We start from the raw sequence: 27,247 nt of genomic DNA on the forward strand, positions 1-27,247 counted from the left end.
TCGGCCACTCTCCACACCACCGGCCCCGTCATCCCCTTTGGAAACCAATGGACCGCCTGACAACAATTAACTTCTGTAACGCTTTACAAAGCACGACAAATGTTCCCGCTTGGATGCACCTGTTTATAGGTCTGTGTTGTGATGTGCGATGCTTGCGATGCTCCACTTCACACGCTGCCCTATTGACAATGGCAGCCACTCTCGTCTGACAACCAACCCCAAGTCAAACACCGACAACTGCCAAATGCTAAAATACTTCTAAATGAATGTTCGGATGTACAGTAGAACCTCGGAGATCGAACGCACGAGAACTCGAACAAATCGGTGTTCGAACGATATTTCCGAACATTTTTTGCCCTGGAAACCCGAAAGAAATTCGGAGGTCGAACGGGCAAACGCGACTTGAACCTGTACGGCTGAGACGCGTATGGCCAGCGTGCATGGCACTTGCCCAAAGGTTTTACTACTTCCTCCTCCTCACCACCTTCCACTCAAGCCATCAACTCTCCTCACTAAAGGTAAAGTTAAGTTCAATGTTAATAATTTCATTTATTCCATATATTTATTCCATTTATTTATTGTTTCTTATTTTTTTAATGATTTTATGCATGTAATTACTGTAAACTTTGTGTAAACATGCTTTGAGAGATTTCTTGTGTCTGGAACCAATTAATGTCATTTACATGAATTCTTATGTGGAAAATTAATTCGGTGTTCGAACAAATCGGGTGTTCTAATGGCCTTCTGGAACGAATTAAGTTCGATCTCCGGGGTACCACTGTATGTTGAACTTTTGCGCCATACGTAGCCAACTGTGGCAATCGGAGGTGCGGGGGAAGGACAACAAACTAAACACTAAAATCAGATCGAAACAAATTAGTTTTCAATTTATATTTAAAAGTGCAGAGCTGTCATATTGGAAGAGCGTTCCAGACGGCCACAGAAGCGTACGTGAAAATGTACCCGCTTGGATGTAACAGTTCATATTTTTTAAATAAAACATTGTCACAGCAGAATCTTGTGCCGGATCATGAATGTATTGAAGACCTGATGAGACGGAGGTCAAAATAGTGCAGTGTTTTCGTGCGAAACGGACGCTGCGGGATACTAGTCTTGAAAGCCAACAATAGGCGGATTAATTAAAACGCTTTTTAAAAATTATACGTGCAAATAGAAGAGTTGCGCGTGTGTATAGATATGGTTCGATGCGATTGGTGTGAATTTTCTCTCTGGGTCGCTCAAGTGTGGCGTGCCGTTTCCATTACTGGGAGGTTGTTAATATGCACTTTAAAACTGCATAATTGAGTACGGCCATGAGCTGTTTTTCAATGGTCACTACTGCACAACATAAATACAATACGTACGGCACTTTTTGGGGGGGGGAGGGGACGTCACTAGCAATCCGTTAGCATCTCTTTAATAGCGATTTCTTTATTTTTAAAACGTCATTGTCAATTACCAGCAATGTTACATGCCATGCGCTATAATAGACTCGCGGTGTGGGGGGGGGGAAATCGCATCCAGCAGTGGATTGCCAGGGTCGAGAGACGTGCACGTTCAAACCCGCCAGCCAGCTCGATTTAAGACGTGAACGGCACATGTGCAACGCCAAAACTGGCGAGAACATTCCAAATGCCCCCCCCCCCCCCCCTTAAAATTTATACAACTAAAAAAATACTTAATATAAACTTTCGATGAGAAAATACGGAACATTAAAACGTACGAAGGCGAAATGCCACGACACCACGGAAGGTTATGACTTGCCAAAATTTCAACCAATTGACGTAGGCACTGCACAAACATTACAGAATTTGCCAACACTCAAGTTGGGACCAAAGCAACGAGTCTGCTCGGTAAGCTTAATTAAAGAAGCAAAGTAACGGAGTCTCGAGTGTGGGCGTCGAAAAATGTTTCCAGTGTTGTTTCGAGATATTTGTCCTTCCGTGTGGCCCCACCGACGCGTTCCTGCTCTAAAAAAAACACACTTCCTGTGGAAAGGTCATCTGCCACGTACGCCCACACGAGGGCCAGCTTCCTTCAAACCATCGCAACCAAATCTACTCCAGCACGTGACGCGCGACCATTTGGCAAGTGCCCTGCAACGATGTTAGTAAGCACTCGGGAGCATCCAAAAGCAGAACAGCGCGACAATCACGTGCCCACTGCAGGCTTCGTCTGCACACTGCTGCTGCTGCAAGCAAGTTGTTCGTACGTTGGGGAATTTGCTTGTTGTGGTCGCGTGGAATTTGCTTTCCTCCAGGTTCTCCGGTTTTTCCCTCGTCATTTAGAAACACGTGTATCAGAGTATTCGGCTGCTATGAATTTCAACACAAACCACGTGGTTGAGCTATAATTTGTGTACAGGTCGCTTCCGAAAAAGAGCTACATAGTAGCTGTGGGCCTTACACCTGGTAAGATAAAACAATTGTAAAAAAGTAAAATATAATTCTAGATTTGAAGCTTTTGTGACTGCAAGGATTCATACTCTTAGGTTTTTCGGTAAAAAATAAAAACATAATTGAAATAATAATAGAAATAAAATAATAAATCACGACGTTTCGGAGGCAACACAAGTCTCCGTCATCAGGTGGGACCGTCACAGCTAGATTTACCGTCTCAAGTGAGGCAAAATTCCAAGAGTCAAGCTCTTAAAAAACAAATATACACAACTGTGGATTTATTTTTCAAACATTGAAATTTATTCAAAACAAAACATTTTTGTTAACAGGACTAAAAAAGAACATGTAAAAAGTTGTATTGGAGTTTCTAAGACATTATATTAGCACTCTGACAAAGAACTAGAGGAACATGATTAAAGATCAAAAGCATTTGTGGGTATTGTTTTAAATAAAAAAAAAATCTGACTACTAAGTTACAAACAGGTTAGCCTGACATGCTACGCACGCAGCACATCTTGGTAAACACACCAGTGTCACCTCAACTCAATAAACACATTTTTGTTTTCAAGACATCAGTTCAAAGCAGTGTCACATTGCCGGACCACCTTAAGTGCTGGCAAGCACGTGCACAATCGTCTATACGTTGAACAAAAACAGACTTGGACATAACTCGCAAAGGAAAATTACAGAAAATGCAAAGGAAAGAGAATGGTTAACCGGCATGAACACAATGGTAATTTACATATATACAACATTTAACAAATGCAACGTATATAAAATGTACACGGTACATTTTACAAGATGAAGAACAGATGCATAAACTATAATTGACGAAAAAATATGGTACATTTTCAACCAAGGTTTTATTGGAGGAAAATAATTATGCGAACACCACAATGTGTAACTTTATTTAAACAGGTAACGAAACATTGCTCGCATCAGCCGATTACCTGAATTGTTTTAGATTTCATTATATTAATTTATATACCACCCATGAGTCAAATTATGAAAAAGAATGACACTTGCCCAGGGGCATCATTCAATATCGACATTTTCAAAAGCAGTCTGTACGCTTTGTCCAAGTTCCCCCAACCTTTCACGCCCCCGCAAAAGCAAATTCGAAATGCCGATTCAGAAACTTACGTTGGCATTTGGTGTTTTTTTTCCCTTCAAGTTATTTTTACAACATGCACACAAGGTTTCGTTCTGCGCCCCTCACATACGCTGTTGCACGGCGTCTTGATAAACGTCGTTAAGTGTTGGAATTCAATCTTATTGATCTCTAGCATCCCGTCGTGAATGCTCCCTGGCGATAAATACCACACAGGAGAAACGGAGCAAACATTCAGGCCCTTGGCAACGGCTCCAGGCGCCCGTACGTCGACTACTCCATCTCGTTGAAGCGCGCCATCATGGCCCTGCGCACTTGATCCTTGTAAGTGTCCGCTGCAGTGGCGCCGTAGGTGGCGCCCCTCGCCCCGAGTCCAGCGCCCTGCGTTCTTTTCTTGGCCTGCGGTGGAACAAGGGCGGAGGGCACGCGTCAATTTAACACGAAGGCTTTCACGAGCAAAATCATCCAGATTCTTTTGAGTTAGATCGCATAAATATAAACCCGCCATCACCCGACACAGCCCGTTAGTGAGGTTTTTCACGAAAAGAAAACGACAATTCGTTACTCGTAATTACTGGCGAAACGTCACAGTACTCGATATTTTAATGTTGTAATGGGTTTACTCTCCCAACACAGCGGTGTGCTGTACTTGTAACGAATTATGGGAACACGTCAAGCTCGCAAATGGCACAGGCTGTCCCGCCACCCCGCCAACCGCCCGTCAGACATTTTAAAGCAGTCGCGTTCACATTCAAGCACGGTGATGCCCGAGCGTGCTTGGCGTTAGGACGCGAGCATTCCGGCGAATCATCATGGGGTCCTTTGGCGATACTAAATGTAACTAAACTGGAAAGTGTAATCAGGGGTGGCTGAGACATATGTAAATAAAATATAGCAGTGGTAATTTGAATTTTGATAAATGGGGTGAAAACCCTAACATTTTCTAATGCTATAACACTTATATTCTGTATTAACATCACATTCATGTGTATCGCCAACACATGCATACGCCTTTTTTTCTGAATAAACTAGAATTAGTACTGTTACCGACAATGGAGAGTATATCAGTGGCAGAATATTTTTGCAATACGAATAAAGCACAGGCTGGTGGGACTTGGTATTGAAGCAAGGCTGTGGTGTGCATCAGAAGCAATATGGACGTTTGTTTCTCAGAGGCACTATATTGATTGATCAAACTAAAGCATACTGTGCTGTATAGCAGCTACATCATGGTGAAAGTAAGACCCAAGCACAAGGAACATTTGCTTTACCAGCTGATATAAAAATAAACTTTTATTTCTACCAGGTCAGGCCCACTGAGCTATACAGCTCTTTTTCAGAAGCGACCTGGCCACAAATGACAGCTCAACGAAGTGGCTTATCACGTGGACATTTATTGCAGCCGAATACCCTAAACGCGTGATGTCGATTCTAAATGTGGAGAGAAACACCAGAGGACCTGGGTAAAAATCCATGCGACCACGGGGAGAGAGACACGCAAACTCCAAATATACAGCAGGCGTCAGGCTCGGGATCGAACCCACGACCTCCAGTATACCAGGCGAGGTAGTTAACATCTCACCACCTTGGTGCTCTGTATATTTGGATATTACTCATGGGAGATGACAACGGTGATCTGTGTGAACAAGTGCCTGCGGTGACCCGAGTCAACAATTATGTTTAACGTCGTGTTTAATTGTATTATTTTTTTTCACAAATTCCAAATTAAATGTTACGGAATTTTGTTTGAACAAAAATGTTGTAAATACATGTTCTCTCTTGTAGTCATTACTGTGGCAATTTTGTATGAACAGTACGAGTATGTCGGAATGCACTGACTATTACTGCATAGACAATTGCATGGTTGCATTGCAAAACTGGCAAACTTTGTGTGAATCCCATTTCTACCAGTGCTTAACTGAAAGGAACTTTTAAAATTAAGCATATATTAACTATTGCAATGTTTTTGTCGATTGGCTAACATAAAAAGTCATTGTTATTCACACCAATGTTGTTTTGCTTTTGCTAATTTCCTAATACAAGGGGAATAATTCTCAGTTTCATAATAAGTGTAAAAAATATATATTTCTTAAGTGCCGTTTATATAACTTCCAACCCTGAACGTCCACGTTGCTAATGTTAAAATAAGCATGCCAAGGGTAATTGTTTACAAACGAGAAGGTAAAAACAACGCCTTAACGGGTACACATCAGGCTTGCGGTTGACAATTTAATTTCAGCGGGGTACGATTGCAACTTAATTTCAAAGTGCAGTCACTGATACGGCTCAAACGTTACCAGCACGTACGGACGCCTTCTCCCACGACTGCCAACGCAAATACAACCACAATGACCTTTTTTTCTTGAAAACACATTTGATATAACGCGGTTTTAAACATACGGAATAAACAAATCTAATGCACAATGCTAACAAAGCACTATGGACTCTGTATGCTACGGTTTTCACAAATAATTATACAAATAAAGACTTCTTGATTCTATTTAATAGCTAAAATTTAAGTAATTATATTTTAATGGGCATACCACATCTGTGCTTCAGACATTTTATAACAATGAATGGCTTAAAGTTTCTAACTTGTTCATTTTGCAAGTTATTACAATATATTAGCTTAATGTATGACGGTTCAAGGTTTTTGAACGCAAGTTAACTATGCACATTTAGAAACATGCGTTTAGAGTATTTGGCTGCTGTACATTTCCACGCGATACATTTATTTGAGCTATCATTTATGGCTAGGTTGCTTTTGAAAGAGCTCGATAGCTTAATGGGCATTACCTAGTAAAATACATATTTGTTTTAGTTTTTTTTCAGATTGCTGACTACAGGGCAATGTAAGGCCCCGTGAAATTTCTCACTTTTCTACATCTGGACAAACCACACAGGCATCAGGCACGCACACAGGCACATAGCACCACAAGTCCACGCGCGCGTGCGGGCGCATCTCGTGCGATCACATTTACACACCCACACACCAACCTCCACGGACGCTGTGAACACACAATCTTGTTTACAACAGCAGCTGCTGCACAATTCTCAAGGGCATTCAAGTGAAAGAGAGCGCGTCGGCTCTGCCGGTATAAGACTGCCTCGGCCTAGGATACATGTCACCTCGCCTGGTGAAATAATTAATCGGCAATTTTTCATCTGGCTGGAGTGCTTGGCAGTCAGCAAGGTCACCCCCAGTCAGTTTGTATTCCCACAGAAAGTGCATTGCCGGAAAGGAGTTTAACTAAATAGTAGACTGCTACCAAATGGACAAAAGCCACTTTTGAGGTCCATCGCAGCACGTACTTCAAAACAAAGATAAAAAAAATTGTATTCCTTGCAAATAAAAATAAATGGGATCTCACCAATTAAAAATGGACCACGATTGTGAAAAGCCAGTCAAATAATTTACAAATGCCTCAAAATAAACACGTTTGCATTCTTATCCAGCCGTTGAGGGCAAAATATGTACCATTTGGTGCACTTGGTATCAACTCCATCTAGGAAATGTTTGGGCGTGAGTGGTCCGGCGATCTTGGCCAGTGGTTTTTAACCTCAATCCCTGCGAGCCACCCACGACTTAACTTTCCATATCTGCAAATCCTCAATATATTCGAGCATAGTTGTGCATCAGCTGATACACAAACCGGGTAATGACATTGGATTCAAATGTAAATTGCTATTCCACATAACAGCTATTAAAAGTGAAATTCTGCTTTTGGAGTAATAATACCAAGCTGTGCAGTGGGTGCTCTGGGTAAAGAGGCACACAGCTTTCGATTATATTCCCATTTTTACAGACCTTAAAAGCCTTCACAGCTTGCCAACTTAAGCGTATAAAGAGCAGTCGCGCCAACTAAACGAACATCTAGATTACAAACATCCCACAGGAAGTTGAGATAAGACCCAGCCATGCAGTATGCAGCAAGCCCGAGCAGTAACGTTACCTTTAAAATTATGTACAGGGGATCACAATTCATCTAGAATTTTAGGACAAAATTAGTTATGTATTTTTTTTGAGTGGGATACAATTATGTCACAAGCCGGCACCCCTTACATTTCCAGGCGATGTTCTGTAACCGGGTCTCCTGAATTAATAATTCAATTTATAACGCACGCAAATTTGCGGACGTAAAGGCCGAAACTCATAGGCGCGGAGCCAAGCTCAGTCACTCGAAAGCGCGTGGTTGTAGAGGTGAGTTTTTAAGCGTCTCTTGAAGGAGACGATTGAGGTGATGCTGCGAATGTGCAGAGGGATGATGGCGTTCCAGATTGTTGGGGCAGCCACCGAGAAGCGGCGCATAGACGTGACCCATCCCGGATCTTGGTATCAAGAGGTCATGAGTCGCACTGCCGTGTGCTGTGCTGCAAGTCGTCAATAATGAAGAAAGGTTACGGCAGAGGCAGGCGATCTGTATGTGACCCTGCTGGCAAAGGGTAGCCAGCAGAGGGCACGGAGACAGGCAAGTGAGTAGAGATGGGGATGAGTGCGGCCAATGACGACGCGTGGCAGGTTGTTTTGTAGTCTTTGAAGTTTTTTTAGGTTGCCAGAGGAGGACCGGACTAGGACGGAGTTGCAATAGTCGAGGCGGGACTCAACTATGCAACATGCCAATGTGTTGGCAGTTTCAGTGGAGCTGAGAGGACGTAGGTGTCTGAGAGCCTTCAGGTAAGAGTTACATGAACTGATGATGATTGGTTTGACGGTCGAAGGATAAAGTTGATTCTAGGATGACACCGAGGTAGCTGAAGTGATCGGTGAACCTGATGTGGTGACCAAAAAATTGTTAAAATAAAGCAAACGTGTCAATAATTATGCCCAGTTGGGAGTCTGGCTAGGCAGCTCAGCAAGCGGCTGACATTCGAGGGTGGCCAATTCAAATCTTGGTTGGGGGTTGACTCAGCTCAAGCCTCTGGGGTCAATAAAATACATCCCATTTTGTGGGGAAATCAACAATGTGTTTTCTATACTCGCCTCCACCACGGGAAAGTGGAATTTCCACCACTAGGCTCAGGAATTTATGAACAGTAGATCACCACCTCGATGCGCATATGGGCAGGAAATCGCTCTCGACTTTGGACTGGTGTAGTAAGTGCAAGGTCCTTACCTCGACAGGAAGCGTGATGCCTTGATGCTTCTTGCCCAGACCGCTGCCCTCCGTCCAGCCCATAGCCTGCAGCATCTTGCTGCCAATATTGTCACCACCGATGCCAGCTTTGGTTGGTTGTTCGTAGTCACTGCGGCCAAGTGAGAATTGGACCAATTACGTCAACATCGGCCTTGCAATGCTGACCAACGTTTAACTGAGTTATTTGAAAATTGTAAATGTGGCAAGAATGCTAGATGGGGGTTTAATGCATCAAGCATTGGTGGATGAAGTGGTGAACTGTTCACAAGAGATGTCCCCAACATGAGCACGGTTGGATAGGTACGGTGGAAAACAAATTCGACATACATACCATAGTAAATTTTTACCTTAAAACATGAATATGCGGTTGAATGCTTCCACAATGATTGTAGTCATTGTGTATTAGAAATATAACACATTCAGTTATTTGCTACTTCTACAACACAATGACAAATGAACACTGTACAGGCACAATGCTCTTTTACAGCACTTTGCCAATACCATTCTGCATGATGGTCTCCTTATGCAAGTTAGTCTGGTTTTTCATGAAAAATTATACATCGCATTATTTTGCCAGTGTTCTGAAACAACTAGAGACGACCCACATATACCCATAAATATGCAAGTATAAATATACACGTGCCAAGCTCCACACTGTTCACTTATATTGCTCTTTCCATGCTCACAAGGAAACAGCTACTCTGTTGCAATACCTTCCCCTCCTTACTGGCTTTGTTAGCGTTTAAGTTATATAAGCAACATCCAGTGCATGTGCCACCCAGCGATCACCATCGTTACTATAAGCGTGTAGTGAATACACAAGGGATCGAGTGAATTGAATTTGGAACGAGGGAACGTAATTGATCAAGCCAAATTTGTGCTGAAATACCCCCACCCCACTATCCGACATAGACAAGCAATGTGTCACACATTTAAGCGTTTAACTCAACTAATATTATTTGGGCTTACCGGCAAAATGAACAACAATTGTCAACTAACTTTGGCAATCAGATGCGACATTTCGCTTGAAACTATGCCACGCGTGTTCAGGACGAGACCTGAGAAGTCAGAGTGATTGTGTCACCCGACCCAACTTCTGAAGGAACGCCAGTGCGGACCACCGTTATGAGTGAATAGTCGTAGAATATTACAGCGGCACAAGACGTTGTTCTTACATCGTGGGCTCTGGGACCACTTTCTTCTTCTTTGGCTCAGGAGGTTCGGGAATCCCGTACTTTTCTCTCCTCTCAGCTGCACGGTCCCGGTATTTTGCCTTTAATTTAACAGGAAAAAAACCACAACGATTCAATCTCCGTCTTTGCATAGACACCGTCCATGTAGCTTTTGCTTACAGAAACGTCCAGCCTGTGCAGAGAACGGGTTTGACTTCTTACGTGAACAGGAATAGAACGGTCAACTGCCTATCGGGTAGGACTGCAGAGTATTTAGGAAGGAGCACAAAGGCATAACTGGTCGGTATGACACATCTACACAGTTCAGTGTTAACAGCATGAACATAACTATTGTGGAAATACTCTTGTTGCCTTTATTAGAATACAGAGCCTAAATTAGGTTTCTACAATTTAATGCATTCCCTTTAAATAGCACACCGTGTTTAAAATTCACATCATGTATTTGATCAAGCACTGACTTTTGTTTAATAAAGTTGTGTTTATTCTTGGCTTGCAGTTACTACTCCCACATACTTATTTCCAATTGCAAAACTCATTCATGTAACATTAATGGAACAAATCTGGCGAGGTATGAAACATGTTGCTATTTAAAAATTAATGGAATTACATTTTGTGAAGCATGAACATACTTTGCATTTCCTACAACTTTAGAATTCTCATATATGCCATCTGGTTTCATCTCAACTCATCCGTAGCCATATCTATCCCACTTCTAAATGGTCTCTACAAACGATCTTCTATCCTCACACAATCTCCCAATGCAACAAACCATCTAGCTCCTTCACAAGCGCTGATCTCATCGCTCCATCTCCGTGCTGCACGTCCTCTCGGATGGATTCTCTCATTTGGCTTTCGTTGGGATTATCCCCGTGCTAAAGGCTTACCTCGCGTTCCTTCTTTTCCATCTCTTCTATTTCAGCAGCAGTCATTTTTGATCGCCTGTGTTGTTCCAAGTTTTGCTGTAGGAGCCACCGAACAGATCACATGACAAGAGGACAGTAAGAATCATGCCCACAACGCTGTGCAGCAGAAACAGAAACTAGAATTGACTTTCAAATTGGAAGTGAATTAAATGAAAGGTCAACAGAGGCTGGGTAGAATTTCAGTCAGAATGATTTTTGTTGATCTGTAAAAAAATGGTGTGGCTCATTAAGCTGTAGTCACTGTCACACGCACACAAAATCACATTGGCAGTAACATTCATGTGGAATGATCCCAATGGGATTTTCAAAACATTATTCTACTCCCTCCGGCATCTCCGATTAGCCCGGTTGGGCTAGGCACGTTGCGCGAAAGAGGTTCAAACATACGTACACACAATACTATTTGTACGTAACCAAGTTTGGTGGGAAGGATACCGAGCGACGGCGGCCAAAAACCAGAGGGCACGGCACCACTGGGAAAGGAAGCGTTGCGTGCACGCAAGCAGGCGCCTGCGGGGCCGTCGTCACCTTGTGCAGGTCCGAGAGCTGCTGGTGGCGCAGCAGAGCCTCCTTGCTGGGGAACATGCGGCGGCATAGCAGGCAGGCCAGCTTCACCCAGTCCGTGAGCTTCTCCTCGCGCGCCTCGGCCGAGTTGTCCTCCTCGCTGTCGCTGCCACCACCGTAAGATGCCACGAGCGTTGCATCCGAATCCGCCTGTGGAGGAACAACGGCGGTGCCTTCAAAAAACAGGTGGGGCTGTAACAGGGAGGACAACGTCCTTCTCCAATGCCTCATGTCGATCCTGTGCTGCTCTAGGACAGGGGTCGGCAAACCAAAATAACAAGACCCAGTTTGTTTGGAAACGAGTAACGAACTCAATATTTCAAGATCCGAAATGCACGTTCATACAAGACGGTGGTCCTTAATAAATGAAGTCGGGAAATGGTCCTTAAAGAGCAACATGCGGCTGCGGAGCCTCAGGTTTGCTGGCCTCTGCTGCAGGAGTATAAAATGTGTATCACCAAACGTGTTTGCTCACACCATGGAGAGCCTCTTTAGAGACCATTTGGGCAACAACTTCCAAGCTGAAAGAGAAGGAGGTACCACCCACGCTTTAACGGACCACACATGACCACCAATCAACTGTTGGTGTTCCTCATTTATATTGCTGGATGGACGGAGGTGGGGGTATTGAGAAACATGCTCATTATTTCAACTGCCACGTCAGGAAACTGAATCGAACTGGTGACATCTGTATCGTTGTTCCCTGGGCTGTATGTAGAATGTATTTTGCACCGTACATAGCCAAGAGTGACAATCAGATGTGAGGGAGAAGGACAAACTAAATACAAAAAGCACTTATGAAGAAATTCGTTTTCAATTTAGATTTTAAAGTGTATAGCTCCAATGGTTTCCTCATATCGGAAGGTAGAGCGTTCTAAGACGATGACCACAGAAGCGCATTTGTAAGCGCGCACAATGCAGTGGCCATCTTTGTTCGATGGTTCGCCAAAAGCTGTTGCTGCAAGGACCACCGGAGTTTGAGCGATGGTTTATGCCCGTTGACAAGATCAGCAAGGTATTGTGGTTCATTTGTGGAAAGCACTTTTGTGTGCAATGACTGCAACCTTGCAATGTATTAGTTTGGCAACCGCAAGCCGATACAGCTCAGCAAGTCACGTGCCAAAGAATTTTGTACACGCTGCAGCTTGGTAATGTTTTTGCCATTACCCCATGGCAACAATTACCATCGCCAAAAATGTTGCTTTAGCCATGTACATAACTTTTACTTTCATTCCCTGCCTGTTCTCACCCCAAACCATATCATGCCAGCATCTTTAACATTTTCGTAATTCAAACACCCACGTTGGTATTTTGCAAAGGCGGCTTTAAAAAAAGTAGAGCAATTAAAAATTTGGATTTCCAGTCCATTAATTGCAACCCAAATCCAAGGTTTACATTGGTAAACATGGTTAAAAAAATACATTTATCGACAAAGCTCATTGCCTGATATCTAAATATTTTTTCTTTATTTCATTTGTGATGCACGACTGTTGCGCATTACATCAATTTATAAATTACTCAGCAGCATTTATATTCACGTGACGCAACTAGCAAAACACGCATGCTTTAATGTATACAAACTAGATTTTCCATTATTAAATGGAAGCCATGCAATGCATGAAACCCGAAAAAAATGGATTGTCACTTTCAAAATTATTCTTCCTGGTGTGAAAATATTTTGTTTTATGGAGAAAAATCCCTGAACTCAAAATGGTTCTTTATAGATATGAAACAATTTATGCCCAGCACTAGATTTCCCAGAATTTTATCCATTCCGCTAAACCACAAGTTACATTGGACCATACGAGCAGATCTTTGGGAGTCGGTACAACTGGTCAAGGCTCAGAAACGCAAACCAAAGCATTATTTAAAGAAGTGGTTTACAATGCACTGCTGTGATAAAATGCACAGCAGTTTTAAATGTTTTTAATAGAATACATTTTCTATAAAAGTTATCTTAGCAGAACTAATGTTTTCCTGTATTTATTTAAACAATAGTAATAATAACACCACAAATTTGTATAAAATTTTCTTCGCAGTGCTATCAATATTTAAAGGTTGCCTTTCTGTAATTATGTATGTAGAACTTCTTTCGCACCGTATGTAGCCAATCGCGCTAAACGGAGGTGTGGGGGGGGGGAAGGACAAGAAACTTCACATTTAGAGAAGAGTAATGTATAATGTACGCTTACCGGTTCTGTGTCTTCATCGTTTCTTTTCTCGATAATTTTTTGAAGCTGATTCAAAACAGCAAGCTGCCTGTCATTCTGTGTGGCCTGTAAACAGTTACCATCACACGGCACAAAGGTCACCTTCATGTTTAATTCCCATTGAAAAATGCAAACGCACACAACACCAAGCACACATTTGGCAGACTCCTGCCAACAGCGATTTCTTATCTCGCAGAACACTAGGCTCCAGGAGAATGGGAGTAAGGAAGGGAGCGATAAAAAGGAGGGATCTATGTAGTTCCAAACCTTAATAAGATCAACTACAACTGCACAGAAATTTTAAATGTATTAGCCATTGACGGGTACTTAAGTTAATGGAAAGTATGAATCCTTTACTGTATAAAAAAATATTAAAGAAACGAATTCTTACAAAGGAATTCACAACCCTTTGTCAATTCACTACAGCAGGGGTGGGGGAACATCCGGCCCACGGGCCTTATAAGGCCCGCAAGATCATTTGGTGTGGCCCTGCCAAGGCAACCGCAGGCGGGACTCGAAATTCAATAAATCTAGGATCAAATCTGTAAAAGCAGTTGCGAGTAGCAACATCATCAATACCAGCTAACATCACACACCTCACCAAAGAGAAGCAGTTCCAACCATCGCATTAGGGGTGAGTTAATTAAATGTTTGACCAAATATAACGGGCAAATTTGTAAGTTGATAATGTTGTATGGCCCGCGAATTATGTTATAGATATCCAAATGAATGGCCCTTGGCAGAAAAAAGCTTCCCCACCGCTGCACTACAGCATCATGGCCTCCCCCACTGTTAGTAATGGGAGAGGTCTGACCATATTCACTTTACTGTAATTAAAACCAGATAAGCAGGAGGCCCAATAGACCTAATGGAGATGTTGTGGAACGGTAGCAGCTTCTGCCGATGTGATGACGGCAACGTGGCATTTTTTTTTCAAAACAAGAATCAGGTTCTATCATTAAACTAAACCAACCACGTCGCTTCCGTGCGTCATGTTGCTTCAGGTGACAACACGTGTTTGCACGAAGACATGTAATTAATACAAAAAAAATCGTAAAAAATAACATCTGAAATTATCCTTTTTATCCCAAGTTTAGTTCCACACTGCAGGTGTAAGTTAACAATCTAACCGTACAGCGAGTGAGCTCCTCCACGCGTCATTCCTCACCCGCTTCTCCAGCATCGCGTAGCCCGCGTCCGCAGAGGCAGACTCCCTCTCGTCGTCTCTGCCGCCCGCCCCAACCGGCTGGAAGCTGTTCTTGAAGAACTCCTTTTGCTTGTTGAGGCTTTTGGCCCATTTTTCCATGTCCTTGGCAATCTGTGCAAGTGTCGGAATGCAGGTTAGCCATGGTCTATTCGCCGCTAGGTCAAAGACACCGTGTGTGTTGGATCCGGTATGACAGCCACTTGCAAATAAAACCCCATTCCAAACTAACTGGTCTAACTCCACAAAGGCAACTATTTAGTATCGACCATCACCTGACATTTTGAAACCTTCATCAGGCTAACAATTACAATGCATGTCAAATATCCATACGTTATAGGAATAAAATATAAAATGTTATCGTGCGAGTGTACAAACCAATGACTAAGGTTTTAAACCGGACATGATAATGCCACGGTAAAACATATGCAGAGAATGAGCATGTATGACAGATACCATCACCTAACTACGATAAGAATGTCACTGGGCGTTACAAATAATGGCAAACTAAAATTATACCCATCAAGCACCACATTTTTTTGTAAACATAAAAAAGCAAAGCACCTGCTGTGCAGTTTTCGTTTTTGGCTTGTCTTTTTTGTCTTTCCCTTCCTCCGTGCTTTGTTGAAGTTGTAGCTGTTGTTGTTGTTGCTGCTGCTGTTGCTGCTGCTGCTGCTGAGAAGCTGGCAGGTAGGTCTGCCGTTCCGAATCCCAGTACAGATACTCTTGCGTCTGCGAGTTGTAGTAATACTGCAAGACATTTCACAAGCGTGTCACACCCCCACCAAAACAACACATCCTGTTTCATGTGGCTGCCCCCTACAGGTGTCCATTAGCTCAGCACACGTGAACTCAAGCCTGGAAAACCAATAGGCTGATATCCTAAGATATTTATTTTTACATGGCGACAGAATGGAAAGCGATGTATGGGAGTCACGTCAAGGCTTTTGCGACAGCCCTTGATTCAAAACTTCTATCTCTTTCTCATGCACCAACATTAGGATATATGTGTGTGTGTAATTAAAGTAAATAACTGGTTAGACACATATATACATTTACAGAATCTTTGGTTCTTTCAGTAAAAGTCACGTATGTTGAAAAAAAATATTAAGTAGGTATAAAAATGTAATTTTAAAAATATTATTTTGTATTTTATTTCATTTTTATACCTACGTGACTTTACCGAAAGAATCATAGAGTATGGATTCCTGCAGTCACGAAAGCTTCTGTAAAATTGCTTCTCAGTAAAAGGTGAGCACAGCTTTGCCCAAGGTACTGTACCACTGAATGATCTCGTGCAAATTCCAAGTTCAGGCAGCAGGTGGAAGCATTATACACGACAACCACTCCTGGATCGACTGCAAGAGCCTGTTCGCTAATTTAGCCTCGAGCAAGTTGCCTTTGTTAAATATTTACAATCATCTCCCTGTAAAAATCAACTCGTGCTTTTGTAAATTACACAGAAACTTGGCATACGTTTAATCAAACTTCAGCGCGTAGTTTTTAGTTACAGAACATGAAACGTCATTATAATTATTTAATTACACTTAACAAGCAGATACCAATATGCGCTACAAGGCTGAGTGACAAGTTGGGTAGGCAAATAAAATAAATTCAAGGTAAAGTACAGTGCTCTACCTGGGAGCTGGAATCGTAGTACAAGCCGATCTGAGGATCATAGTAGTAGCCAGAAGACTCGTCATACTGATACGTTGACACATCAGGGACAGCTGAAATGACAAACACAGGCAATCACAAACAAGCAGAACATCGTTATTCCAGGGCAAATGGAGACTACTTTGCAAGAAGACAATGGTAGCAGTGGGCCACCAATCGCCAGTTGACGCTCACGAATCAGACGCAGAGCAGATGCAGGCATATAAAGCAAGTGTATAACTACGGTGCGCGTTGACTGGTTGCAACACAAATGTTAACGCTGTTTAGTAGGCATATAAAAATTAAATTAAAACCGATTCTTACACTCAGCACTAATCCATTGATTCAGGCGTGGGAAGAAACAATTTGAGTCATGTCCAGTTTCAGGATTGTGAGATGCCAAGCGGCTTGGCAAGGGCCTTAATCCAGGTTTGAACTGCCCATGGCTGATGATGATGATGAGATATTAAATGCGATTGGTTCATGTAAACCCTGCATTTAAGTCACTGGACGCCATTACATTCAACATGACGGCAAAAACTATATTCTTGAACCGAATCGCGATCCTGTACGCGTGTTGAACTTCTTTTGCACCGTAATGCAGCCAACTGTGCTAAATCGGAGATATGGTGACTGTTGACTTTCAAGATGGGTGCATTGTTACACTCCTACTGGTTAGACACCAGCATCGGACACATGGCAGCTTAGGGCACTCACGGTATTTCTGGTAAGGCTGTGTTCCTGTGGGAGCGGGAACGGCGGGAGTCGCATGGGTGGTGCTCGCTTGTGCCATGGATGCTGCCGCCACCGCACTGGAGGTCGATTCCTGTGCCGTGCTTGCAGCCACGCGCTAAGAAAGGAGCGCACACACAATTCTCGGTGTTAGGCAGCGATTCATGTGCCCGAAATCACACAAAATGATTAAGTTTCCAGTCACGTAAGGAATCCAATGACAGCGCTACCAAAGTGTACCCTTTGCAGTGCCAGAATAAATGAATTTTGTTCATTAGTCAACAACTAGAAGTATAAGGATTTAATATTTATATGGTGTTGAAAATGCCTCCAGCATATAAAAGGCCCTTACATCACATCAACCATCATCGCACCCAACCCCAGTTTAGTCAAGGGAACCCCCAGTGGCAGCCATCCCTATGCTGCAAAATTGGCGTTGGAATGCCAACCCACAATAATATTGAAACATTTAAAAATGAGTAAAAAATGTATGAAGAGTAAAAAATTCGCAGTTTTTGTTGTAGAAAGCATATTATCTCTTTTACCTATAGAAAATGTATATAGCCTCTAGAGAAGAATTGTCGGGCAACAGGCTCAAGTAAACCAGGATCTGACTTACCGCACCACTTGCCTGTGCTGCTGCGGATTGTTGAGCTGCAATCCCCGCTGCGACAGTGCCAAGCACTGCTACAAACGCATTAAAAGCTACAAATTAGTTTACGTTTGCAAACTAGAAATGTACGCCAATACACTTTACAATAATAATTACCAAAGTAGCATAAGCACAAAAAGCAAAACAGGAGATATATATGTATCAAATATGGTACAACATTATCATAGAAGTCTGGGATTCCTGATTGTCAGAGCTTATAAGAAATGTTTGTTCAATTCTCTATTTATTAACTATACGCTGTGCATATATTTATGCACGTACACAGTATACAAAATCATGTATATTAGATGTGTAGTAATAACTTTATTGCTTTGCGATCATTCATTACAAAGACGAGAATTGCTCAAGACAACACAACCAAAATAGTTTTGATCAAGTGACATCACCAACGAGCTATCATGGTGCTTAGACTAACTTTAGACCATGCATCACTGAAGACCCTTCAAGCTAATGGCAATCAGCCTGGGATCGCTTGTATTTTGGGTTACAGCCTGTATTTTGGGTTGCATCTTCCAATTAGCACGGCTGGCTATGTACGGTGCGAAAGGAGTTCAATGTACATACATAATTACAAGAGACACCAACGTGCTAGGTGGCTGCTGCGCAAGTGTTATTCCTACCGTTGGCTGCAGAAGCATTTTTTATCGCCAAAGCTGCTGCGACGATCTGGCTCGGGTCGGCTGCTGCCTGTTGGTAGTACTGGCTGTAATCTCCATACGCCTGTTTAATTAGGCACACAAAAACACACACATTTTAAACAATAGTTTAGGAGCGATTCATGTAAGCACTAAAAACAGTCTTAGTTACGTACAAAACCATTCTGGTATAAAAATAATTAAGGACACCAATAAAAATAATCTTTAATCAACATGTTTGTGTCACGGACTGTTTCCATCTATGTCAATTGCTGATTTATTAGAACCGTTTGCCAAGTGAGCCTCGCAAGCGTCCCAAGAGTGTTGAACAGGAGTGTCCTTGGACACGTTTTTACAGTCGGGGTCGAACTTGCTGCGTGCAATTCCAATCGAATCATTTGCAGCTAATTTTGCAGCATTGTGCCCCACCGCTACCGCCCACTCCTCTCGAAACTACGTGCGGAGGAGGAATGTGCTCGCGAGTTGTTGCCGAGTGTCCATACCTCCCCATACTGCATGTAGTTGGGGTGCTGCCCGTTCAGGAACAAGGCGTAATTTGCTTGCTGGGCCTCAGGTGTTGCCCAAGCTGTGTCAGAGCCGTGCGGAGCCTTAAACACAGCAGCACACACAGTTAGGCACGATTAGCATTTGCGCAGTTGTAGCAAGACGCAGACTTCACCAACGGTAGGATACAGGAAGAGGGTGCAGCAGTTTTTCTTTGGGAATGTCAAGCCTGCAACTGGTTGATTTGCTCAGGAAAACATAACAGTAAAAAAGCACAAAGGAAAAAAAATAGAATAGTTACACGTGTCCTGTGGAGTGTAATCCGTTGTTGGAAAGAAACCACTAACCATGTAATAACAAAAATAATGTTCAGCCCTGAAGTCAATCCACAACTGGATGAAGACTCCTCATGCTATGTCAAGTCACAGGGATTTTGTTTGACCATACATCACCACGTTGGTCAGTACAGGTTTGTGTAAGGGACAGCCCAGTACGGATTCAGATTACTCTTGTCACATGTTAGCTGGGGCTGGGAATTGGAAATAAATTGCTGGGCTTATAGTTGCAGTTCACCAATAACCGTGCCACAGCTCCACTTCAAAAAAATTACGCTTAATTGTTATTGTCAATGCAAGACAAATAGGTTGCTTAAGGCATATTTAGGTTAGCGTTTAAATAAGGTCCAATAACACATTGTATTGACTTAATAAGCTAACAGTATATTAGGCAATTAAAATATGTCTGTGGATTGGGACCAAGCTATTTTATTTAAGCATTACATAATGCTGGAGTGAAACGAGTCATTCGTGATGAGCAATTAAGATTACGAATTACATTCACACACCCCCTCACTTTAAATGACAAACTGCTTAGGTTGGGCTTACCCTCTTAAAATATAAACAGACCATTCCCTCCAATCAATGACGCATAGTTGCGATTCAAACAAAATGCTGCCCCCCCCCTCCCCGTCACCTCTACTCGAGTTAATTTTGTATGCCTTCTTACCAGGGAGCAACGTTTGAAAAATCGGGAATAACATAAAGCAAGCAGGGGATGTTTTTGTTTGACTTAAAAAAGAGTTGTATGGCTGAAGTAAATGGTCACACAAGTATGAAAGGGTTTTAATGTAGACACTCCCACCAATACTTGTGCCCAAGGAGAGTGGATTCCCGGCTTCTACTCCGTTTCTCTCCGAGTCACACCACATACGAAAGGGTTGAATAAAACCCAGTTTATAGGAGGTTTAGACATATCTTGACTTAAAGCTTTCGTGACTGCAGGCATTCATATTCTTTGGGTCTTTCAGTGAAGTCACGTAGATAGGTTCTTTGAAAATAGGATGTTTAGATACTAAATATGCATACCAATGCGAATTTATCCGGCATTTAAATAATGCATGTACCTTGAATTAGCACGGTTGAACACGTAAAAACCTCGCGTCAAAAGCAATTTAAAGCTAAATAGCATATTATGCTCAAATATTAGTTATGGCCCAAGTAAATCTTTACTCTGGTTGAGCTCAAGAGCTGCACTGCTTCTCGATGTATTTTATTAAGTGACAAGAAATTAACACCAACACAAGAAAAAAACCTAAATTTGTATTCTGGAGCGTTTTTGGGAAATGTAACATCCGTTGGGTCTCTCCACACCAAATTAAATCACTTATTCACCTCATGGACCGTTATGGACCTTTGGAGCAGTATTATCCAGCAGCATATGTTTTAAGCAACCAAACTCTGTACTAGTTTATAGTTTTACACAATTCTCCACATACAATATTACTGGGTTGAATAGGCCCCATTGTGAAGTTGGGAGTAAAGCAACCAATTTGCATTTCTTACAGAGCATATGATGATGAAACCCAAAATGTCCTAAGCCAGTCCAGTGTGCTTGCATAACCAAATGCAGATGGGTAATATATGTTCTGGAAGCCCATAGGTTGATGGACTAAAAAAACACTTTAATGTGGAGAGACTAATGACCATGTTTGTTGGTTGATTTATTGCTAGAGTTGCCACGATATAGCGATGATATATAATATAATGTAAGATTTGCAATATTTCTGTTGTACATTTTTTTTTATAAGTCTTCAGATTGATTATTTTTTTCGAAATATTTTATTTCCTCATAAAATAAGTCTTGAATAAGTGAAAAAAAAGCTGGAACTAAATAGCAAAACTTTTTCTGAGTAATTGGCAGCTTGACAATTAAGCATAAATTTTCACAGTTCATTGAATTTCCATCACAGCATGTGTGATACTGATTGAAAATATGCAATACAAGCCTTACGCGAGGCGCATATAGAGTTAAATCCAGTCGAAAACCCATAGTAAAAACTGTATTTGTACAGCGTAGCACAAAATCTAAACAATTCAATTACAAAGTTTCGGGAAATTCATTCAGCAATAATTGCCATATCGTGAAAATTGTATTTCGTATGTTTATTATATTGCAGCAACTGTCTTAATTACCCAAAAGGCATAAGGAAAATAACAACCCTGTAACCGAGGGCAACGGTGGGGTGGGCAAGGTTACAGGTGCGGCGGAGATCTTCGAGGTGGTGCAGGCCTACCTGTGTGGCAGACCAGTGAGCAGCAGCAATGGCCAGGCTTGCCACGGATGTAGTAGTCACTTCCCTAAAATAACGAGCAGTTGTGTTTAAGATGTGTTTAAGAGCTACGTTAACATTCGTATCCCTTACATGTTTTGTGTCTGGGACTTAGGGGGGGGGGAGAAAAAAAATCTCTTCGGTATCGCAAGTGCCACATTTGTCAACACGGTGATGACCCGCAAAATATACACACCGACGTACAGACGTGGGTTGTGAACGTGACGCTCGTGCATCAAAACCACATGGTCAGAGTAGCCGTAAAGAATGTTTTAAAGTAGTTTTTTTTTTAGTTCACTGCAATAGTCTACAATTGGTGATGAAGAAATGGACGTCGATGATGCCAAAACATCAAAGGATAGCCGCGTGTTCCACACTTGTGGCAATAACTGTACTTGAGAGCCAACCTGTAGGTCAGAATGTATTTGTGGTACCTCCTTAAAGATAAGGTGTCTTTACTCAATTGTTTCTTCATCCCAATTGTTATTGCAGTTACACGGGCTGTCTTTGGCAGTCTAAAGGGGAACCTCAAATACTACGCAGCACACGCTGTCACTAGGATCCATTCTATGAGACACCACAGGACATCTCCTGGAGTTCATATCGTCCTGTTCACAGAGTGCTTCTCCGTCTGCTGACGTTAACGTTTCTGTCTTTTCAGTCCAATGTATTGCAGCGATAAAACAAAAGGCACTCGCTGCATGAAGTGCAAAGGCCGCTTTTTGGAAAGTGTTTTCGTATGGTAAAGAAAGGGTTTGGCTGAAAATGTGTTTCAAGATGGACAAATAGAAATATAATAAAAAAAAACCCCATAGACTGCAGACCGGCGATGAGCCCTCCCCCTCTCACCTTTTGTTTCCCTTGGCATAATCTACGTTGACCGTCTTATTATCTATCCTCAAGGGAGGCTGTAGAGTTGTGAGGATCTGCAGCAGCTGGCTGGCTTCCTGCAAAACATAACAGTGCATGACATTTGAAAATTTGACCTTGGGGTGCAAAAGCATTAAATATTCAACAAATGTGTTTCATGCAGCCTTCCTGAAAGGAACAATGCGATTGAAGGCAATTTTTATAAGCTGGGTACACAATAGTCCCTCGGTTAACGATTTTAATCCATCCCACGAAAACTACCGTGAACCGAAATAACTGTTAATCGAATTCACTTAGAAGTTGAATAGGTAAAAATCACGGAGTCTGCAAGAGAGCAGTTTTCACTGCATAAAACTGAAAACGTAATGTAAACAAAGCCAGTCGAGGTTTAAACGCTTATAACTTACGAGGACTCGGATTGGTCGAAATTAGCACCTGCGTGCATAATGTAAATATACCATTAATCAAATATTAGCGTTAACTATGGGGCCCTAAGGGAGGCGAAACGTGAACCTAAAAAGCGTTAACCGATGTCACAATTAACGGAGGGATGACGATATTCAGCTGGGAAAGGCTGTGCTCGGGCATCTACTGTCTCACGAGAAGCCTTGAATTGCCATTGCTGGTAAGATTACTCCCACAACGGCTGTGAAAAAAAACTATTATCCGAGGAACCTCACCAGCACAGAGCCAAGCTCAACAAAAGCAAATCCACGGTTGTAGTTGGTCATTCGGTCCTTGATGAGACGAATGTTTGTGGGCGTGAGCATGGCGTACGGCAGGAGAGCCTGAATGATGGCCTCCACTGTTGTCTGTGCACCCAGGTTGCGAATGATGAGCGCTGTTAGGGGCACAGAAGACGAAAACCATCATAGGAACAGCTTGAAAATCTGAACACTATTCAGTAATTGCTTCAACAATGGCACAGCGTTTTCAGTTTGAACCAATAGATGGAGGCCATAGCCCCCCCCCTTCCCATTGTGGATGCCATGAACCAAACGTAGAAACACTTGTCTTTTTGTAATGCAATACAGGTAGGAACAATAGTTCCACACTGCCCACCAGGGATTATTTGTCTGTCTGTTGTGCATAGCCACGCCCTCGATTTGTATTTCAGAGCGCTTCGGGCGGGCTCAGCACCACGTGACGCGCCGCCCCACGAATGCGCTGTCCAACCAAGTTCCTACCTGCCCACTCCGAAGGAACGTGTTAATCAAGGGTCCAACTATGGTGTTGTGGGAATAATTTAATTTCAGGAGGCTCATCTGCCATTTGTAGTTTACATTAGGGATCCCATAAACATAGGCAGTACACCTAATGCTCATGTTGTCCATCTCCTAAGACAAACATCAGGAATTATTATTACATTATGGGTGTATACAGAGAATTATATTAATTTAAGGACAGAAGAAAGTAAGCAACGTGTTGGTTTGGGAAAACGTTTCCAAGAACCACTGAAGAAATGGTGCAAATTTTCACAAAGATAATGTTGCGATGAGTGAAGTACATTTGCCGAGCCATCACAGGTCAGAGACCTAGAGCCGGAAAATGGGAATCATCCAAAGAGCGGACCTCTGGATGCGGGACTGTCAGCTGTGCAACAGCTGTACAACAGCTGTGGGACCTGGCAAAAAGGGTGTGACGGCGAGGTGCCGGTGCATCAACGGCAGTGGTCGTGATGACCTCTTCACCTTTCAAAGCCACATAACGCACTCTTACTGGCACTCACTTGTTGCATCTGTTCCATCGCGAGCCGCCGAAGACGGAGAAGGAAGAAGCGCATCTCCAAGCACTGGGCGAATACAATTTGAGACAGAGGTTATGCCGACACTCAAATAATGGTGTCAGAATCATGGCTATATTAATGACGAGCTGAACACAATTAACCTATTAGGCAGCATATTGAAGGTACACACCAACATACTATGTGAGAATATATATGTAATTGTATTACTTTGAATAGGCTGTAAACAGAAAAGTGTTCATATTTTGGAAAACAATGAAAAAAATTGACAATATCGCATTTCCTAAACAACAAAAAGGCACAAAGAACATGTAATAGGCTCTGGCTTATTGCAAAACATTTTTCATTAGTTAGGACTGCTTAAAATTATCAACAAAAGATGCCATTGACCAATTGACAATAAAAGGTTTTAGAACAGCCAATATTGGAAAATTTATCATGCTACATGAGTAATTGGAAATACACACCAATCACAGTACTTACAAGATCTTGGAATGCCACATTTCAAACAATGATCTCTTCTGCTGAAGTTTTGATAGCCGCACTGAAAAAAAACATTTACAATTATGCAACCATAAAATTATGCCATATTTAAACATTTATCCAATACGTCCTGCAGAATGAGCAGATACAAAACCCCACAATACCGTGCTGCAGATCCAGTCTTCAGCGAGCTTTGGCTTCATGTGACTGTAGTCCACAGACACTCGCTGGCCCTGCATGGTAAAGTTGTGCTGAAAAATACAAAACACACAAAGTTGTAAGTCAGACTCCGTGCTGCGAGACACAGGGCCAGTTGCCTGATAAAGCTCAGCAAAGGTGTGCCGAGAACATGCAGGCTCCTGAACCCAAGGGAAGGCTAGGCGTCCAGGGAACCATGGGGCGTTACGGATAAATTAAAAAAAGCAGAAGAAACTTAATCCAGCCGGGCCAATGGCAGAAGAAGAGATAGGTAAACAGTGCCCCCTCCTTTCCTGTCAACGCGTGTTAAAAGTCTGCAAATTGTTCGTTCCTGTGACTTTCATTTTCAGCACAGACAAATAATACATTACGAACTGCAGCTTAACCTGGTCAAACAGCAACCTGTACAAGGTATTTTATTTTCATAGCTTCCAACATGTTGGGACTCCTTTAAAACGGCTACGTTTAAATTAGTTGACGTGAATAAAAGCGACGCGAGTTCATTAAGGCTCAATACCGTTCTAGTCGTGCTAACATTGCACCGTCCAACATATGAAGTATAATAACAGCAGTCTTCCCGATTCAGGCCATGAATGCCTCCACAATAATGATGAGGTGATCACAACTCTATTTTTTCAATTCTTTAGCACGATGAATCTATCAACACATTTTCCTATATTTACATATGCACAATAAATCTTTTCGGAAATATTAGCAATTGGTCAATTTTGTAAATAACCTTGAAATGAAAGTCATGGGACTGCTGCATACTGATACATTACTTTTAATTGTACAATGTGCTTATCATCCTTTTCACAGTTGTGCAATATAGAATTGCCAAATAGTTAACATCTCGCAGCCATGACCATAGTTTCCTTTAAAAATAAATCATAGGGTTTTTTTTGAGCAAGGCAAGGCACGTTTCAAACGTCGGCAGACTGGCTCAATGATCGGAGTCTACACCAAAGCAACCTGATTGGCTTCCATCCATCTGGTAGCGTCCTGCAAGTGTATAAACTCCACGAAGGCGAAGCCTCGGCTCTGACCTAGAGGTGGCATTCACATATACACGGATCGGTGTTAGTCTTGGGACTTGTATCACGTGGACACAACACCGACAGCAACATCGCTCCACGGCACAAAGCTCAAAAGGGAAGGAGGCTTCATATTTCAGGATGCGTTTCAAGTGCATCGACTCCGTCGCGTCAGTTTTGGTGGAAAGAAAAGGTTGCGACTGAACACTTTTACGAAGTATTATATGCTTACAATTCTCTAAAATGTAAGAGGAACAAAATAGGCCAAGGCACCGTGATATCCTTGTATTATAAATTCAAAGAGCCAAATTCCAAGTTACCACTGCATAACATCAGAAACTCCTTCCCTGTTGAGCAGGCAGGAATTGTTTGCCCTGGCCAAGAGGGATCTGAACAGAATGCTGAAAAATATTTAATAATTTTTAAGTCGCCACAAATTAAAATTGTATCCTAGAATTTAAAATGCAGGCTAAGAAATAACAAACATTTTTGCAGCAACCATTCTGGACACTTACCGTTTACCTGCACATTCACGGCAACAGCTACGTAAATACAACTATTTGCCGAATGGAAAATAAGCTATGGCCTATTAGTCTTGTTTGTTCATTCGTTGGATCTCTTAAGTCATGGTTAACAAGTGCCCTGTATACGTTAATGCAGTCATTATTGACATCTAATGTTAACATCTCGACGTTTTCTCCACCTGCCAAAAAATTAAGGTTTTAACAAGCACAACCTATAAATAAAATGAACAAGTTACTCCCAGGCATTGAACAAAAGTAGAATCATTGGCTGTAAAAGCTACAGCTCCTTGACAAAGTGCTCACAACATGCTCTCAATTGCGTACGAACACAATTTTGCAACTTTGCCACCTCTAACTGCCAAATAACATTCAATTTTTTTTTAAGTTTAAAGATTGGGTGATTAAAGTGAATATTAGTTAAGTGAATACATCTGTCCAATAATTACAAAATGTGTAAACATTTGCTCATCAATTTTTAACAAGTGTTTTATATTGTAAAATGGTTCAAACAAGTTGGCACCATCATATGCCGCTCTGCCACTCGCATAAATGTGCCAGTGCCCATCACTGCGCTGGCAGGATTGCATAGGAGCAACATTGCTCAACCTGGTCTATAATCAATCACAACATTTCATCCGGTCTTGCGTTCCTGGTGTGAACATCTGTCATTTCCTGTTGAGATGCTGTCAGTGTGGATCTCCATCCCACCCCTTGTGGCAAACGCAAGGTCCTTGGCTCAAGCACGAGTCAGAATAAAATACGTGTTATGCGATTACAACTTGACTTCAATGGCTGTCAATTTTTTTTTCAAGTTAATCACCCAAAGCTAACAATTAAACAATTACAA

General features: G+C 42.1%; 1 protein-coding gene across 4 annotated transcripts in view; it reads right to left on the reverse strand.

The window, feature by feature from the left end:
* Positions 1 to 2,676: 2,676 nt before the first annotated feature.
* The window catches only part of LOC144943618 (RNA-binding protein 5-like), a 69,915-nt gene continuing 45,344 nt past the window's right edge, over positions 2,677 to 27,247 (reverse strand). For 2 of the 4 annotated variants that reach the window (XM_078871241.1, XM_078871240.1), the window contains exons 7-26: positions 25,815 to 25,888; positions 24,809 to 24,895; positions 24,645 to 24,705; positions 24,147 to 24,209; positions 23,098 to 23,270; positions 22,397 to 22,494; positions 21,512 to 21,575; positions 18,939 to 19,043; positions 18,421 to 18,520; positions 17,747 to 17,814; positions 17,113 to 17,245; positions 16,378 to 16,469; positions 15,304 to 15,489; positions 14,704 to 14,853; positions 13,518 to 13,601; positions 11,290 to 11,475; positions 10,723 to 10,797; positions 9,821 to 9,918; positions 8,625 to 8,754; positions 2,677 to 3,909 (exon numbers count right to left, since the gene is read on the reverse strand). In XM_078871241.1, coding sequence (XP_078727367.1) covers positions 3,784 to 3,909; positions 8,625 to 8,754; positions 9,821 to 9,918; positions 10,723 to 10,797; positions 11,290 to 11,475; positions 13,518 to 13,601; positions 14,704 to 14,853; positions 15,304 to 15,489; positions 16,378 to 16,469; positions 17,113 to 17,245; positions 17,747 to 17,814; positions 18,421 to 18,520; positions 18,939 to 19,043; positions 21,512 to 21,575; positions 22,397 to 22,494; positions 23,098 to 23,270; positions 24,147 to 24,209; positions 24,645 to 24,705; positions 24,809 to 24,895; positions 25,815 to 25,888 — 2,153 coding nt within the window. In that variant the 3' untranslated portion in view covers positions 2,677 to 3,783. The remainder of the gene's footprint in view (positions 3,910 to 8,624; positions 8,755 to 9,820; positions 9,919 to 10,722; positions 10,798 to 11,289; positions 11,476 to 13,517; positions 13,602 to 14,703; positions 14,854 to 15,303; positions 15,490 to 16,377; positions 16,470 to 17,112; positions 17,246 to 17,746; positions 17,815 to 18,420; positions 18,521 to 18,938; positions 19,044 to 21,511; positions 21,576 to 22,396; positions 22,495 to 23,097; positions 23,271 to 24,146; positions 24,210 to 24,644; positions 24,706 to 24,808; positions 24,896 to 25,814; positions 25,889 to 27,247) is intronic. The other 2 variants (XM_078871242.1, XM_078871243.1) reach the window with 2 other exon arrangements.

Source organism: Lampetra fluviatilis, chromosome 32 (assembly GCF_964198595.1).
Source record: "Lampetra fluviatilis chromosome 32, kcLamFluv1.1, whole genome shotgun sequence".
Lineage (NCBI taxonomy): Eukaryota > Metazoa > Chordata > Hyperoartia > Petromyzontiformes > Petromyzontidae > Lampetra > Lampetra fluviatilis.